An 18,503-nucleotide genomic window follows, 5' to 3' on the forward strand; every position below is an offset into this window, starting at 1 on the left:
ACACACACACACGGATATAGATATAGATGATATGCTTGCACGAACAATGCTGCTGCCCTTCACTCTGGATCCATTTCTCTTTCTCTCCCACGCATATCCTGCGAAGAACCACCTCTTTTGTTGAAATGAGAGAATGGCCTTCTCAGTCATCGTCGTCGTCGTAGTCGTCGCCGTCGTCGTCGTCGGCTAAAACGGAAAAGATGCTATGAAACACAAATGCCTCTTATATGTTTCAGACATTCAGACATGGCTTTCCACATCAACCGACAGCCGTTGCTTTCGACCCAGTTCAAAGGCTCCTTGCGATTGGTACTAAATCAGGATCCCTTAGGATGTATCCTTTAACGGGTATCGTTACCTCAACATCGTGTCTTACGTTTTACTTTTTTTTTATTACTTTTCTCTTATATTTTCTAGTTAATATCGACTAGGTTTTTTTTTTCTATTTTTTTTCTTTTTTTTTTCTAACATAAGTCTTCTTATGGGCTACTCGTTTTAAATTGATGATTCGTTACAAGTTTAATCCGCGACCTCTTTTTTTAAACGTCTCTTTACATTCAATCTTTTTACTTGATTATTTTTAATATACTACTTTTTTTTTCTTTTTGGTCTTGTTTGATATCAATACTTATATTTTAATTACTTATTTATATGTAATATGTCGACGTATTATTTAAGTAGCTATAGAATAAAAGATTCGCGTCGTGTATCGGATAAAACATTTTCCGTCATTTATGTCTTCTTTTATTAGAAATGAGAAAGAGGTAAGAACGAGATGAATATATAATTTCAGTACTAAAGATAGCACGACTAATGATCATCAGCAAGCAACCAACTAACCAACCAACCCCCCTTTCCATTTTGTAGTTAAACATAAAACGCATGAACGAAGAAGATATATGTTGTTCATGCTCATGATTAAAACTGGGTCGTATTTGTGATTTATTTAAACGGGGGTATCAAACGATCGTAACTGTTACTTATTGATCGCTCCGAGAAAAAGGGGTGGAGTGCCGAATTAGAGAGAGAAAGAAAAAAATAAGGAAAAAAAAAAGAAAATTTTAAACTGAGAATTTCTCCTATCTAAGCCTTTTCGTCACGTCTGATCCAAATATGAACCGAAAAAGGATGGAAGGAGCCGAATATCTCAGATAAACCGGCTTCTTCGGACTCGTTGGTACGTTAAGCCAAATCCGAGCTTTTCTCCAAGGAGAAAAGGTGACTACGAGTTCTAAATCGTGAAGCTTCGTCGTCGATGACAACGACTGATGTTCGTAGTTTGAATTTCCGACGATTTTTCAAGCAATTTATATATACATCCTTCTCAAAATATCCCTTAAAATATTCTTCGAGAAATTCGTTTTACCTTTAAGAAAACGAATTACCGGTTTTGAATTTAATGTTCTCGTTATTTCGAAAAGTTTACTTTGAAATTGAATATCTTGAAAGAGCGTAACAATTGCTTAGCCAATTATTATATAACAACTGGGAACATTACGCTAATTGCAGCATAATTATCGCGCGATATCATTGCAACGATAATGAGAGTTCCGCGTATGCGCCCGCCCATTTACAACGCTCGGAATAAATAAATCTGTCGGCCGGAAATGCATTTGTAAGGTGTGTTGTTTGTATCCGGTGATACGTTCTCTTTAAATATATATTCATATGAATATTTCGACATTACAATTTAAATATGTTTTATTAACACGTTCGTCGCCATGGCACCGTATACCGAAGACGGGCATGCTTCTCCGTATACGGTGACGTTCTTCTTGTTGAAGTTATAGTATTTTTAGTTGGAAAAACTTATCACATTTCTTATTTTGAAACAAAATTATTTTCGGTAAATAAAAAATAGTTTTATATTTTATTATTTTCGATAAATAAAAAATAGTTTTATATTTTATTATTTTCGATAAATAAAAGATAGTTTTATATTTTATTATGTTCGGTAAATAAACGATATTTTTATATTTTATTATTTTCGATAAATAAAATATAATAATATAATATAACCATAATACTCGGGTTGCATTGTTGATATTTCTACTTATCGCTTCTTTACGTTACGGCGCGCCGACAGTCGAATTTTGGGCCTGACGAGAAACTCAACCGAAACGGGCTGGGCGACTAACGTGTTAATGGTCTTTAATAACGGTTATATTTTTTACAATCGAAGATACAAATAATAGTCAATTATAATTAGAATAATTTTTAGATAATAATAAAAAATCAATGTAAAATATTACTTAGCATGTAAATCATTTATAAAATTTCGCCAAAAGTTCATTGACATATTAGTTATATTACATATGTTATTTATCGTATAAACTTATTGTTTTGTGTATCTCGAAATTGAAACTTAGGTAGCAGATATGTCTCGGAATCTTTTATGGTATAAGGTTAATGCAGCATTCATCGAGCGTGCATTTTCTCTTGGGCGTCTTCCTTCCATGCGACTGCTTTCACTGACCTATCTCGTTGAACGTGGTCAACACACGGGTGACGATAACGATGCGGTTGTAAGCGTGGTAGCTCCCATGATATGGCAATTATCATCAACTGCTTTTCGCAAAAGGGAAGGAGTAGTGTACTTTGCGATGGTATACATGTAACATGTTTATTAGCTTCCAAGTTAATATACTTTGCTTCCCTTTGAGAGATACATACTTTGCGCTGTTTCAAATTGTATATGCATACACATATACACATACACCAACGAACGATTCTACGATCAATTCAATAAAAAATTTCTATTTTATCTCAACTGTCGACTCTTAGAAAATCTTTTTTCATGTTGATTTTATTCTTAGAATTATAAAAACGGATTATTGAATTTTTGCATAACGCCGTGTTCGGGTCATTTGAACTTCCGCATCTTACGTCCGTTAAACGTTATTTTTAAGATTGAGTGTAGCAACCTCGGTTTTTCCTTTGTACAGAGTGAGAACATCGTTTGAACGTAAGTAATGGCACATGATGCTCTCGAACACAACGTCGTTCAAACATACTACGTTTTTACCTTCGTAATAACGACACGATTTATTCCCTAAGACAATCCGGATTACGTTAGGAATAAAAAAAACGTTATCCTCTCTTTCTCTCTTATCATCTACTTTACATTCGTTATCGTTGAAAAAGTTACAAAATAAAATGGGAATTATGATAGTTTTAAACTTGCAATTTACTTAAAAAGGAATTAAATACGTGAAGAACAAACGACATAGTCGAAATGATGCAGTGATAATAATCGACGCGAAAAAAAGGTTGCATTTTATATTTTTCCCTTAAACGTTACGTTCGATAAAAAACAATTGTAATTGCTTTGACCCAACTTCGTGTCTTTTGAATTTGATGATTATGCAGAACAAAATGTTATCTTTTGCTACGTATGCCGGTATATATTTACACACACACACACACATATGTGCATAAATACGTACTTATCATCAAATGTGGTGTACATAATGGTTAGATTTTTTTTCTTTTTAGTTTTTTATTTAGAGTAAAATATCGAGTAAGGTCAGATCCAATGAGACTAATATAGCAACTCGTACTATCCTATTTTTTGTTCTCGATCCTACTAATTCTCTACTCAGCACTGATGCTTGACGCAGACATATAGTGGACAATTGCGGCTACCGTGGCCGTCGAGCTCTATTTATCAGACACGTACATAGTATATATATATATATATATATATATATAGGAGCTCTTCGAGGTTAGGCTTTCCTCCAAAGGTGCTATTATCACGACCATCGAGATTACTAGCTAACTCTAGCTAGCCTATCCTAACTCGAATTCACGCTCGATACGAAGAATACAATCTTTCTTTATACCTCCTACACCCTTTTTTTCTCTCTCTCTTTTTTTGTTCTTTCCTTTGACTTTTATCGCATGTTACTATCTGAAGAAAGAGAGCACCCTCTTCCACCCCTCTTCGTTCTCCGCCCCAGACAAAACTGTTCACGCGGACACGGATGCTTTCAGACTCGGAAATATTAAACGCTTGCTTGCTTAACTTGGAATATTTGAGAATTTTGTTCTCGTAAGTATTCATAATTACTTCGTATTTCATGTGGAATGTATTGTGTTCTTTGTAATATTCGTGGAAAAATTTCAAAGAGAAATCGAAATATGTGAGTAGGTAGTATCGAGTATTGAGGTCAAAATATGTTATCAAATATCTCGTTCGATTTAAACGAAGTCAAAGTCGGAAGGCAATTGGATATTTTCCTGAAAGATCATATCACGCAATCTCAGTCTGGGCAGACCAGGCGTGGACGCTCACGTAAAACACGAAGGGTGTACGGCGGTGATGCAGTTGAAGTTCCTGATCAACGAGGGTGCCCTTATTTCTGCTACAACCGACGACACCCTACATCTATGGAACTTTCGTCAGAAGATACCGCAGGTAGTGCAGAGTCTGAAGTTTCAACGAGATAGGTCAGTCAATTATCTTTTTTCTTATTCGTATAATATATTATTAGTTATTTATCATTGTATATATGTGTAGCGTGATAAATCAAGTCGGTCGGATGTCATCGAATGACATCGGACATTTCGTGATAATCCAATCATTCGAAAATCTGTATTTTCTGTCTCTCCAATAGGATAACCTGCATCCATCTGCCGCTTCAGAGCAAATGGCTTTACGTCGGCACCGAACGTGGCAATATTCACGTACTTCACATCGAAACGTTCGTTCTATCCGGATACGTAATTAATTGGAACAAGGCTATTGAAGTGTAAGTATGGAAAATCATTGCGATAGACAGTAATGACGCGTTTAACTGACCACAGATATATATATAATACACCGTTGCGATCGTCGCCAATTAGGCCTCCTCTTCCACACATAAATACACATAAATATAAACACATTTTCACACAGCACACAAAACACCAACCACTTTCCAACCCTTTTTCTCCTATCACACTCCGTAATATTGATAATGATGATGATGATGATGATGATGATGATGATGATGATGATGCTGATATCTCATTAGACGCGAATCTCTGTTTCGTTGTTTGCAAAGCGAGAGAAGGCAGTTTACGAAAAACCTACCAACCTAATTTTGATCATTTTCTTTCCTTGATGCGATAGGTAAGTACTAAATAAATGCATAAATTATTCGCTGGGATGCCTACCCAAGTTACTTCGGAAATGTATGATTATTTTTCTTGAATTTTTTTTTTTGAAAACGTGACACCAATGCCAAAGGAAATCGAGTAGTACATATATATATATATATATGTATATATATATATTTTTTTTATCTGTAGCATTTTAATATATAATATGATGTACATCTAAAATAAATAAGCTAACAAGTTGTTATGTTAATTGAGATATCGAATGTAGTAAATCGTGCAACAAGCACGAATTATTATATAGTTTTGGTTTACATGAATGGTACGCGGTAATGTCGCGTCGCGACTGATTGCGAGATGATATCACAATGTGCCACCAGTGATGGATTGTATCCGGATGTTTAACCGGTACCACAGTGGCCAGGTTGTACTATTACTTACATAAAATGTAACAACATTTACATTTGATTCTTTCCTTTTTTTAGCCCACGAATATATCAGAAATGTTGTCGCATTCTATCTATACGTATATAAATCCAACGAAATATTTTCTTTACAGCGTATTTTTTTAATTCGTTGGATCATCTCGTTAATGATAATTTATAATTCATTTATTATTCTAGTATAATAATTACAATAAATTAAAACCTAGATATTATCTTGAAACTTTGATTAATAACCACGATAAGCTAATGCTTTTCTCGATAGTCACATGATGATTGTGTAACACCTTGTACGGTCATGCTTAACCCTTTGACTGCTAAAGGCGTATATATACGCTCTCACAAATCCATCAATATACACGAAAGGCGTAAATATACATAGGCCCTCTGTATTTTTTTTACTATAATACCTTTATTGCTATATTACCGATTAATTTAACATGGAATTTATAGTGATATGTAACATAGCAACTAAATATTATTTCAATGTCATTTAGTTAATTGCTTTTATATTTGAAATTCGTCTATTTTAATTTTATTATCTTTATTCGTTCATTATCGTTTTATTATTTTTATAATTAGGTTAAAATTATTCAAATATCCTGTTAAAAGTTATTATACTCTGTTTTACATTATAAATTTTGTATTTTTTCTTTTATATTTAAATTACCGATTATTATTGAAGAAATGCACAAAATAAATAAAGTAAATTAAAATAGTTTAAAAAATTACTTTAAAAAAATTAAAAAAAATTCATATTTTTATTTTATTTGCCATTATTATCTGTTTTGGTCAGTAGTCAATGGAAAAACAGTCGCAGCGACTGACATGCGAAAAATTCCGCCGTTCATATTAATGGATTGGTTCGAGAGCGCACCGCAGTCAAAGGGTTAAAAAGAAAAGGTACTTTTTTTATTGTTAGAAAGAAAGAAAGAAAGAAAGAAAGAAAGAAAGGGTGTGGAGAGTAAGATTACAGAGTACTTACTATTTCTCTGTATCGAGTAGTTATAGCTATGTCACATACGAAGAGGGTGTTGCGCAGTACTCAATACTAAAAAAAGGAAAAAAAAAATGAAAAAAAGAAAAAGAAAAGAAAAAGAAAAAGAAAAAGAAAAAAGAAAAAAAAACTAGAAGAGAAGAAGAGAAGAGAAGGGAAAATAACACAAAAGAATAGGCCGCTGTCGTTAATACGAACCCTCGATTTTCCGTTTGCCATTTCGTGTTATATGAATATGCATGCTAAAGGGAAGAGAAACGTAAAGGGCCTGTATTCAGAACGTCCTCTTTAGAGCTATTAGAGAACCCTTTTGTTTTTCAAGATCTTCGATGTCAGGTACGTACGTACACCTATAAGAATCGGCTCTTTAACCTACGAAAAGCAAAAGGGCTTGGTCGGGTTGTTATCGTCAAACAATGCGTTTTGAATATGGGCCATCGAATTTAGTCTGGGCCAATATTTCAAATGGAACAAATGACGGATATTAATTGAAAACTTGAATGCACAACCACCACCACCACCACCACCACTACCACTACCATTACCACCACCACCACCACCACCCCTGTTTGTATATGCGGGTGTGAGCGGTAATGATTTTGCGATTCTTTCCTTTTATAATCCTTGCTTTTAAAAATGATTTAAGCGAGAGAAGATTTATTACAGTTCGTATCGATTTAGATCTTTTTTTTTATTTTCTTTTTTCCTTACACTTGGTTATAATTGACGGTGGTTTTTAAAGAGCAAAGTTGAAATAAGGTTTTGGCCGGGGCCGGTTCGGAATAGTCCATAAATTCTTGAACGTCGTCCAGCTCCAGTGATTACTACTACTACTCCGTTGCCTTTCCTAATTATCGTTGTGTTTACTTTTTGTGTTATGCCCGCAGGTGCATTAGATGAACGTCTTGACGTGTGATGATAACAACAAAAAAAAAAAAAAGAAAAAACTAGACGAGAGAGTACGAATTTTATAAAGGCCAGAAGCATGTAATAGATCACACATACCACCACTTTTTTCCTTTTTCTTTTTTCTCCCTCACTAATATGAAAATGGAACGGATTTTAATGTATATTTTTACTTGATGGAAACCAAGACGAAAAAAAAAATAAGAAAGAAATTGTTCTCCTCTTCCCTTCCAAAAAAAAAAAAAGAAAAAAATAAAAAAAACAATAAACAAGGAAACAAGGCAAGAATAATGTTATACACATGTATGTATATATATATTTTTCAGATCTAGAAAGACCCATCCTGGTGCTGTAGTACACTTGAGTGATAATCCTTTAGATTTGAGCAAGGTACGCGCGCTTTTGAGTACGTTTCTTTTGCATTATTTATCCATCCTTTATAACCATAATATTTTTCACTGATATATTTATAATATATATATATATATATAATATATATATAAACAAATATAATATAAAGATAGGTTGTATTTTTATGTGTAAGATGTATAAAAACGGCAGTATTCATATTATTCTTGGATCATAAATACGTGGGCGGAACACATTTTTGAATATCTGCCATGTTGCTTGCGATGTTACATTATTATCTTCTCGAGGTTAATCGTCTATCGTTCCGCATAGCTTCTTGTTTTTTTTTCTCTTTTTTTTTCATATCCGGAGAAAGTGTGATTTATGGTGTACGCTTAGAGAAAACAAAGTTCGAGTTAAGTGATCGGTTTGTCAAGTATTTGAACGTAGAAAAATTTCGAACGAATCTATAACGAAAGTGACGTGTCGTTATTCGTGCTATTTCAGATTGTCGGGGTAAGAATGCAAGAAAAACTTCTATTTCTCACTCTCTTTCTCTCTTTTTCTTTCTCTTTTTCTCTCTTTTTCTCTGACCTAACTTTCGAACGAAGGATCTTACCTTAGGAGAAAAAAACTTTTATTAGAAAGGATAATTTTTCTCGTATTTCGATCCTTTCATTAGAATTCTTCTATTATAATTTGACGTATTTATGATCGAAGACCAATCAATCATCGCGATTTATCAAAATGTTTTTTTTTTCATTTTTTTTTTCCTATTACAAATTTGTCTTCTATTTTATTCTATTTCTTGACGAATGTCTTGTATTTAAATCCCATTAAGTGGCAGAAGTGTGTGCTTGCATGTTGTGTGTGTGCATGCATGCATGCTTTTAATTGTTGATCGTATCGATGAACTTTGTATAATACTAACCGATGCCTTTTTTCCTTTAACGAAAATTTAAGTATCATCGTTAGACGCAACTTTTCTCGATCCTATCTTATAATACATCGGTTAAAAGATGATTCAATTGATTTTTTGTTCTATTAGGTGATTCTGAAAGTCGTTTCGTTTTTTGCTGACGCAATAATGGCATTAGTTGATGCAAACCGACAAATAGTAACCCATGAGATCGATGAGAGGTTAAATTTATCAAATTCAACTATTTATGACCACTTGAAAGGTTTAGGTTTAACTTCGAAGCAAAAATTGTCTTCATTTTTACAAAAGAAAAACGAAACGACTTTCCGAATCACCTAATATTTTCTTTTGGTGAAAAGCAAGCAAGGAGGGAGCAACATGTAAAAATGCAGAGTCATCCAAATTTCCAAGCCACTTGGAATCGAAGATCGAGAAGGGCTGACGTCTAACTACCATAAACTTCTAATCGATTTTTTAACGTCACACTTTTTAACGATTATATATGCTATCCGAACTTACGGATTGCAACTGAATCGTGGTTTATCACACTTTATTCAATTTATCATCGTAGAATATTTTCTTTGCCCATTGACGTGTAAGTTCTACTTGTCGGAAATATAATCGTCTATCGGATAATGTGTACGTATGTAAATATTTCAAATGTAATGCTACTTTGTCATACCTTTGCTTATAATATACAGTGAATACGAAAAATATTCTCATGCTATTTGCAAATCAAAGAATTTTATACAAATTCAAAAAAAAAAAATAGAATGAGATCTGAATTTTTTAATAGGAATGAAAAAGTTCTTCGCGTGTAATATGAAAATAATACATAATAAATAAAAAAAAAGAACAATACATAATACTTTATAAAAAGCTTCTTCATAAAAGCGAGTATATTATATATTTCGTAGATTCTGATATACTTTCATTTTGTATACTCGCCTTTTATACATCCTGTAAATATCATCAAACTCGGTCAATTCTAGTACGATTTATACATATTTTTAAATCTTTTTAAAGTAGTATTGAAGTGTTGAATTTTACTATACAGTAGTAATATAATAGCGATTTTATAACTCGTTCTAGAAACGATCGAGTTAGATGATATTTACAGAATATAAAATAGATAGACAGATCTATATGATATATCAATTTTGATGAAAATCAACTTGACAAAAATGTTTGATTATAAGTATTGTTAACATTATTTTCTTATCGATATGGCATTAATTTTGATTTAATTTAGAAAAGAATTATACGATTATTAAAAATAGCGTACGAATATTTATTTTATTCATTGTATTTTGTCGTTGCTAATTTCAGGCTTTATATTGTCAGCAGGCACGTGTTGTACGTGTTAAATGTAAATATAAAAAGCGTTTTACAAACAACGATATATAATATATACATTATACACATTAAAAGAAAGTTTACAGACACCAAGAGTTTGGTATCGATAATTCTGATGAATCCTTATTAATTATAATTGAAAAATTGTTATTGTGTATTTTGACGAAATGCGATTAAAACGAGGAACGTGCGATAATAATATTGTAAAGTACAGACAAATTTGATAATCCAGTTATGATTCTGATAAATAATTGTTCTATACGTGAGTATGCTCTATACTACTGTTGTTAAGTTTATATTGATCTACGGTAGTTATAAAATCTCAATTACAACCTTGAGTAGATAGCAACGTCGTTTAAGATTATTTTAACGAGCTAACCTACATCGGATATAATACAGGAAGATCGATTCGTGCATTCGCTTCAGATCTATTTTATCTATTGTTATTATTATTAGGGTGAGTCATAAATAACTTTCGTTTTTTATGAGACAAAGAATGGTGTTTCTGCGACTGATAAGTGCAAAACACCTTTTATGGAGTTTTTTTTTGCATTCTTTGCAACTGTTGAACGTATCTATTAGATTTTGCTCCAATATTACCTTTAAAAGGTTCGTCAAAGTTGGAAAGACGTCCTGCACTCGGTTCATCTTTTAAGATCGTATCTCCAGAACGGAATTTTACAAATCAATTTCTGACTGCCCTATCAGTTATCAATCCTGCACCGTATACGTTGCATATTTTTTCAGTTGCCACCTTATTGCTATTGCCTTGTTTCAATTCTTAAAGCATTACATATTGAATATGCACTTTTTACTATCCATTTCAGTGGTTAAGAAAAACGTTTAAATGTAATATTGACTACATAAAAAAGTTGACAGAAGACCAAGTGAATCTTTATCTATACAGTGATATCAAAAATCCGTTTGTTTCGGTGACTTATAGTAGGTAAATACGAAAAATAGATTCTACATAGACGCATCGGAAGTTACTTATGACTCGACTTAATATTTATCTTTTTTCAGATTGTCTGGAAAGATAATTTGTTTCGCTAAATTTGAAATAATTAAACGATAATGTATATTTTTCCAAGGTTTATGTCTTTTTTTTTTTTACACACATTTTTGAAAAAGGTGTGAAATATTTTTCCAGATAATCAAGAGTAAATTTGATTGCTATCAATTTTGACTTACAATTAGATTTGATTTCAGTTTAATAACGACACGAATGTATTATTCATGATGAATACCTACCACCCCTTCTCGAGCATCAGTAATTAAAGTTCGAAAGTTCGAAGATCTTTTGTATAATAAATCAATCAAAGTAGTCATTGGATGATCCAAGCATTTTATTTATCTGACATAGAATTGAAATGATTCATCTATAGATTAGTTCGAGAGAACTTCAATGTAAAAAGCCTCCATATCAGACCAGTAGGTCGTAGAAATTGAACTCTTGTTTGTTGATGACACTATGGGTGATCAATTCGTAACAACTATTATACCACATCGATCATTATCTTATCTTTTCGGTAAGAAAGTCGCAAAACTTACAAATTAGTATGAATCACAGTAGTTATTGTTTAACAGTACATGTAATTAATATTTCTTCTTCTTCTTCTTATTGTTATTATTATTATTATTATTATTATTACTATTGTCATTTTCATTATTATTGTTGCTATCATTATTATCGATTATTATAAATTACAGAGTAATCTTTTGCAGAGAGAGAGAGAGAGAGCTCGTGGGATACGATATCATCACATACGCATTTTTCATTCATCACAGTTTTCATATGCGTTTTCATTATGTGTATGCAGAATGCATTTTGTTGCGAGACGTATTTTCAGACTATCGTGATATTAAAAAAAAAAAAAGTAAAAAAAAAATAAATAAATATAACAATCGCAAGAAATAGTATGTATCATTAAAAATCCGTCATTATGCGTCTTTTGTCGGGCAAGAAGACCTTTTTGCCGCTTAATGTCTCGTACACGCCATCGCAGTTCGGAACTTTTTGTTTTCAGATGCTGATCGGATATGAGAGTGGACAGATAGTCCTTTGGGATTTGAAAACGAAGAGCGTGGATTACAGATGTCACAGCGACGAACCCTTGAAATCAATAACATGGCATCACGAAGGCAAACAATTTATGTCTAGTCACAACGATGGTTCGCTATTGACTTGGACGGTGCGTCAATTAAAGCCAACAAATGTCACGCATCCACACGGTGAGAGTCAATATCCTCCACTCTTCGATTCTCTATGCTCATAATTGTGTTATCGGATATGTCAGACAATACTTCTTCTATATATATAGTTCTTCTTGCGTTAGTCCCTTTATTTTCCTTTTATATAACTATTTTAAATTGTTTGGCAACAATTTGTTTTCTTATTTAGCGAAAGCCACCAAAGAGGGAGAACCGGAACCCTGTAAATCTATACAAAAAGTGGAATGGAAAGTGTCAAGATCCGGGTTCGTAATATACTACCATTATTCTTTCAAAATTGTTTCATTTTATTTGCGACAAATTAGATTGTCACTTGTGTAATTTATAATAGGGAGGCGTATGTCATTTTTTCCGGTGGTCTAGCGTACGACACTACTGCAAGGACACCTAGTATTACGGTTATACACGGAAAAGTCACGACTGTTTTAGAAATGGAGCACAATGTCGTAGATTTTATAACGCTTTGCGATAGTCCTTGGACAAGTGGTACGTGATCATTTATATTTTATTAAAACATCATTTGCTTTTAATGATTTTTAAATAATTTTATTGTATTACGAATGAGAAGAAAATCCTTTCCAGCTTTGCATATGAAACGGGGTTGTCGATTGTGTTTCCTTGCAGATTTCCAGGATCCTTACGCTGTTGTGGTTTTGCTACAAAACGATCTCGTGATCATCGATTTGTTAACACCTGGATTTCCATGTTTCGAAAATCCATATCCAATGGACATACACGAATCTCCCGTAACTTGTTGCGCGTACTTTGCCGATTGTCCCTCGGATTTGGTACCGGCGTTTTATTCGGTTGGATCTAAATCGCAAAAGAAAACTGGATTTAGCGAAAAAGAATGGCCGATCTCGGGCGGTGAATGGAGTTCTAGTTCGAGCAGTTACAATGAAATTATTTTAACAGGGCGAGTGTTTTATTATTACATTTCTGAATAATTATAATTATTATTTTGTTACCAATTAGCAATTGTAAAAAATATGATTTGGAAATATTTAAACAGGCATGCGGATGGTAGTATAAAATTTTGGGACGCGTCTGCCGGTACGTTACAAGTTCTTTACAAATTGAAAACAGCAAAACTTTTTGAAAAGAGTAGAGCCAGAAGCGTTGACTCGGAGGAAGATCCATTGGCGATACAACTCATTTACCTGTGTCCTGAAAGTCGAAAGTTGGCAATCGCTGGCTCGGGAAAATACGTTGTATTATTTAAATTTAAGAAAGCCGAAAGTATGTCGGAAGTAGTCGTGAGTATTACATAATATTACATTATTCATGATATTGTTGTGTATCTATTAAGATAATATTATTTGTAAGATTAAAAATATATCATGACGTTTCTGGAAGATCAATCTTGGTGGTTTACGGTGTTTAGACATTAGAAGTACCATTGAGCCAAAATCAAGCGAGAGAAACAGAAAATTCACCGGATCATGATGCCCCATCGACGGGAAATGTTCCTTCATCCGGGGAATCTAAACACACATTGGAATATAATCATCCGTTGAAAGTTAAAAGTGGTTTGCAAAAACGAGCCGCTGGTTTTCAAGCAACATTAATTTGTTTAACTATCGCACCGAGTGGAGAGCAACCTGAAAACATAACAGCCCTCAGTTTAAATTCATCCTACGGATTGTATGTATACGATTTAATTATTTCTATTATTTCAATCATCTTTTATTTATTTAATAATTCATATCAGTTTTTTAATATCTTTTTCATTCGTTAATAATACTTTTAACGATTGTTTTCATTTGCACAACGTACTTTATCGCATAAGAATTATTTTTTGCATGTAATAATTGATAATAAGAGAAGGTATTGAATTTTTACACACACACACACACACACACACACACACACACACACACACACACACACACACACACACACACACACACACACACACACACACACACACACACACACACACACACACACACACACACACACACACACACACACACACACACACACACACACACACACACACACACACACACACACACACACATACACCCATATACACACACTATATATATATATATATATATATATAGATTTATAGTAATAAAAAAATATAATAGATGTGTGCAAATCACACACGGTAAAAGTGAAACCTTCAAAGAAAACCAAGCTTCGAGACGTGAATATATCGAAACAATTGAATTGTAATGTAGTGCCATCTATTGAAAGAACCTTACAGAACCTAGATAACCTCTAAATAAAAATCTTTAAATTAGTAATAAAAAATAATTAAAAAAAAAATCGCGATAAAAATTATCGCGATGTGCTAAGTTGGACAAAATCACGTGAAATAAAATAAATTTCATTAAGATAAGTTGAGTAGTTTCGGAATTATTAGTGGACAAACATATTGTGCCACTGAATTTTTATATATAGAATTTTATTAATTAATTAATTATTTTTGTTTCATCGGTTTCACGTTCTTCCGTTTCACGTTCTTCTGATTCTAAAGAAGTTTTCACTTCAAAAAGTCAACTATGTAAAGTTTGTGGAATTGGTGAATTTCAGAATGGCCTATGGAAACGAGACAGGGTTAGTAATAATCGATATCGTGCAGAAAATCACTTTGATCGTGTTGCATACAACAGACCTTGGTGGAAGCGGTGATCCTTACCAACGAGTTCTACGAAGTCCCAAGCGGCAAGATGACTCCAAGCGAGAAAATGAAGATAAAGCGAGGAGCCCGAGTGCAGATCAGGTAAAATGTACTTCTTTCTTAAATGTTATAGATATATTTATTTATCGGTTCTTTTTTTGGGGTATTTTTTTTCCACCGTCCTACTGCCCTATTTTTTTTTTTACAACAATAACAACAACAACAAAATGAACCAAACCAACAAAAACTTCTTGGAACTTCTTATCCTGGACGTTTTTGCATTTTGCTTTTGTTTAAATAATACCATCGCTAAAAATTGTTTATCATTGCATGATTGTCTAATTTCCGTATAAGCTGACCATACAGAATTTTGTTTTTTTTTTATATATAGAAAGGATAGTTAACATTTAATGCGGCATACTATTTTTTTCGATAATAAGAATAGATCGCTTGAATTTTTTAAATAAATATGTCGAGAAACGATTTAATTCTTTTTTTTTCCACTAACTTTTATGCGTAGGTGTTCTTTATATATATGTATTATATGTACATATAATCGTTAACGTGCATTTTCCGCACGTTTATCGAGCATTCTCATATAAATACGTTATTATTATAGCTTGCGTTTTCTTTTATAGCCGAAACTAATTTTAGTACCGTGTGATATGCATGAACGTACGAAATTTAAATTTTACCGCCTAAAATAAACCAAGCAATATAAACCCTGGACGCGTACAATTAATAATATAGATATGTTAGATAGATATCATTTAAAGAGCAAAATATTTAATAAGATAGTAAAATAATTAGATAAACTATTGGCATAATGTTTTATCATTTGCAAGTATAACTAGTACAAAAAACATACGAGCTGAAACTTTCATAAGTACATATATATATATATATTTTGATCATTAGAAAATTTTTTAGCAGATTTTTCTTCATTAGGTTCTTTTTCTCTGTTGATATAGTAATTTTATTTGTTAAAAGTACGAAATAATTTTAATTAATAAAAATTTTCAATACGACTTATCATAGATATTTAATAAATAATTAAAAATTTTTCAAATACGCCGCAGGGAAGGTATTAATATGTATTTCGAAATAATGGATGGGGTGGTTCTATGAAAAAAAAAAAAAAAAAATAAACGTCCAAGAAGTTACGTACCATAATTATTTTAGAGAAGAACTATGTACGAATATAACAATTGATTTTTCTTTTAATTGGAAAAAAAAGTATGCCCATCGAATATATGTAGGTTGGAACTTAAATAGTGGCAACTATTTATTCACAACCAATACAAAAGAGTTACATGATTACACCTGTTACTGTCCTTAAAAGTAGTCACGAGCCTTGTGTAGAACGCGTTGCCAGCGATGTAGAAGGCGTAGTAAACCATTAGCAGAGCCTGTTCTGTTGATGGTGCGAATGGAGCAGACTACTGCCATGTCTCATCCAGTGTTACGATACGGCGTAAGAAAGCCTCTCCTTGGCGCTCATAGCGCTCCAAGTGCGTCTGAGCAGCGTCGTAACGCATCCATTTCTGCATTTCCGTCAATTCATGCGGAACCCATCGTGGCATTCGCTTCAGAACTGTCCTAGAGATTCGACAGGCAGTAGACCGCTCCATTCGCACCATTAACAAAACAGGCTCTGTCAACGGTAAACTACGTCTTCCAAATTGCTAGCAACGGGTTCTACACAACGCTGGTGACTACTTTGAGGGACAGTAACAGGTGCAAACATGTAACTCTTTTGTATCGGTTGTGAATAAATAGTTGCCACTATTTAAGTTCCAACCTACGTAATATTGAATATAAATTTCGCGATAATATAAAAAAAGAAAAGGTATTAAAATATATTTAATATAAGTCTAAAAACTCGATCCAACACGATGATAGTTACTAACGTTACTAATCAAAGATCTGATTGAGAATTGCACGAGCGATATTGGTCAAACTTGTCATTTTCCATGCGTCGATATATATATCCAAGTTAATAATCATTTTTACGTATTTTTTTTATCGGTGTTTTTTTTTTTTCAATCTCTCACATCATAGCATTGACACGTATTTGTATGGTATGTAAAAAATTAACTAACACAATACATACCTTTGATAATAATAGACGAACGATATTAAATTGAGATTAACCCTTTGACTGCGGCGCGCTCTCGAACGAATCCATTAATATGAACGGCGCGATTTTCGCATGTCAGTTTTCACATGTCAGTCGCTGCGACTGTTTTTCCATTGACTACTGACCAAAACAGATAATAATGGCAAATAAAATAAAAATATGAATTTCTTTTTAATTTTTTTAAAGTAATTTTTTAAGCTGTTTTAATTTACTTTATTTATTTTGTGCATTCTTTCAATAATAATCGGTATTTTAAATATAAAAGAAAAAATACAATATTTATAATGTAACACAGAGTATAATAACTTTAACAACAGGATATTTGAATAATTTTAACCTAATTATAAAAATAATAAAACAATAATGAACGAATAAAGATAATAAAATGGAAATAGACGAATTTCAAATATAAAAGCAATTAACTAAACGACATTGAAATAATTGCCAATATTTACTTGCTATGTTACATATCACAATAAATTCCATGTTAAATTAATCGGTAATACAGTAATATAAAGGTGTTATATAGTAAAAAAATACAGAGGGCGTATATTTACGGCTTTTGTGTATATTGATGGATTTGTGAGAGTGTATATATACGTCTTTAGCAGTCAAAAGGTTAAGAGTAGTCGGTTTTTTTAGTTTTTAATTTTTTTAATTTTTTTTATTTATATATATATGTATATAAATTGATAAGAAAGATGTCCTCTCTTCTGTGATCGCGCTTATGTATGATACATTTATGTATTTAATGTTTAGCTAACTACTATGTGTCTACCCACATTGAAACAAGTAAGGCCAACATTTTTTTAACTAAACCGAATTTGCTAGACACTTATATACATATTACGCGTGATTAAGTTATTATTATGTGACAATTATTTCAGTTTATATATCGTGTAATATCAGACGTATATTATTTTTCTTTTTTTAGGTAGTTTCATTGGTAGTGAGTTGTTGAATTTTAATCGTAGTTCGGTCTATGGTATATTGATAAGTGATTGGATCGATGTTGGATATGTAGAAATTAAATTTGTGCACAATAAGGGCCAATATAGAGTCGCTGCTAAGATTGTAAAAAAAAAATTAATTAAATATTAGAAAAAAATAGTATCGTTATAACGTACAATAATAATAATAATTTATATTCCGTGGTTAAAATTTGAAATTCTTGATTGGTTTTCATAAACGTACGTGTAGTACGTTTGATATCGAATCTTCTTTTTTACTTGCATGCACGTTTATTTCTCAAAACAAGATGATGATTTAGTGATTTAGTACAATAATCCATTTTTTGTTTTCTTATCGGTCATTTAATCAAAAGTGGTAAGAATTTAGGTATACGAAATGAGACGAGATTCGATATATGCAATGAACACACACTCGATTAATTGTGTTCAACATTTTTTATGTTATATATGGGATAAAAA

The 18,503-nt window shown here is 32.4% G+C and overlaps 1 protein-coding gene across 14 annotated transcripts in view; it reads left to right on the forward strand.

Moving 5' to 3' along the window:
* Positions 1-18,503, forward strand: part of Tomosyn (syntaxin-binding protein tomosyn) — a 65,826-nt gene that overhangs the window by 17,908 nt on the left and 29,415 nt on the right. For 9 of the 14 annotated variants that reach the window (XM_015330109.2, XM_015330112.2, XM_015330110.2 and 6 more), the window contains exons 2-13: positions 237-334; positions 4,267-4,449; positions 4,617-4,751; positions 7,773-7,836; positions 12,097-12,301; positions 12,471-12,546; positions 12,633-12,787; positions 12,926-13,217; positions 13,314-13,557; positions 13,686-13,945; positions 14,846-15,035; positions 17,833-17,865. In XM_015330109.2, the coding sequence (XP_015185595.2) occupies positions 237-334; positions 4,267-4,449; positions 4,617-4,751; positions 7,773-7,836; positions 12,097-12,301; positions 12,471-12,546; positions 12,633-12,787; positions 12,926-13,217; positions 13,314-13,557; positions 13,686-13,945; positions 14,846-15,035; positions 17,833-17,865 (1,935 nt within the window). Of the gene's footprint in view, positions 1-236; positions 335-4,266; positions 4,450-4,612; positions 4,752-7,772; positions 7,853-12,096; positions 12,302-12,470; positions 12,547-12,632; positions 12,788-12,925; positions 13,218-13,313; positions 13,558-13,685; positions 13,946-14,845; positions 15,036-17,832; positions 17,866-18,503 lie in introns of those variants that run through there. The other 5 variants (XM_015330111.2, XM_089176931.1, XM_089176933.1 and 2 more) reach the window with 3 other exon arrangements.

The sequence above is a fragment of the Polistes dominula genome, unplaced genomic scaffold (assembly GCF_049000335.1).
Source record: "Polistes dominula isolate Pdom_NZ unplaced genomic scaffold, Pdom_raw_medaka contig_12, whole genome shotgun sequence".
Lineage (NCBI taxonomy): Eukaryota > Metazoa > Arthropoda > Insecta > Hymenoptera > Vespidae > Polistes > Polistes dominula.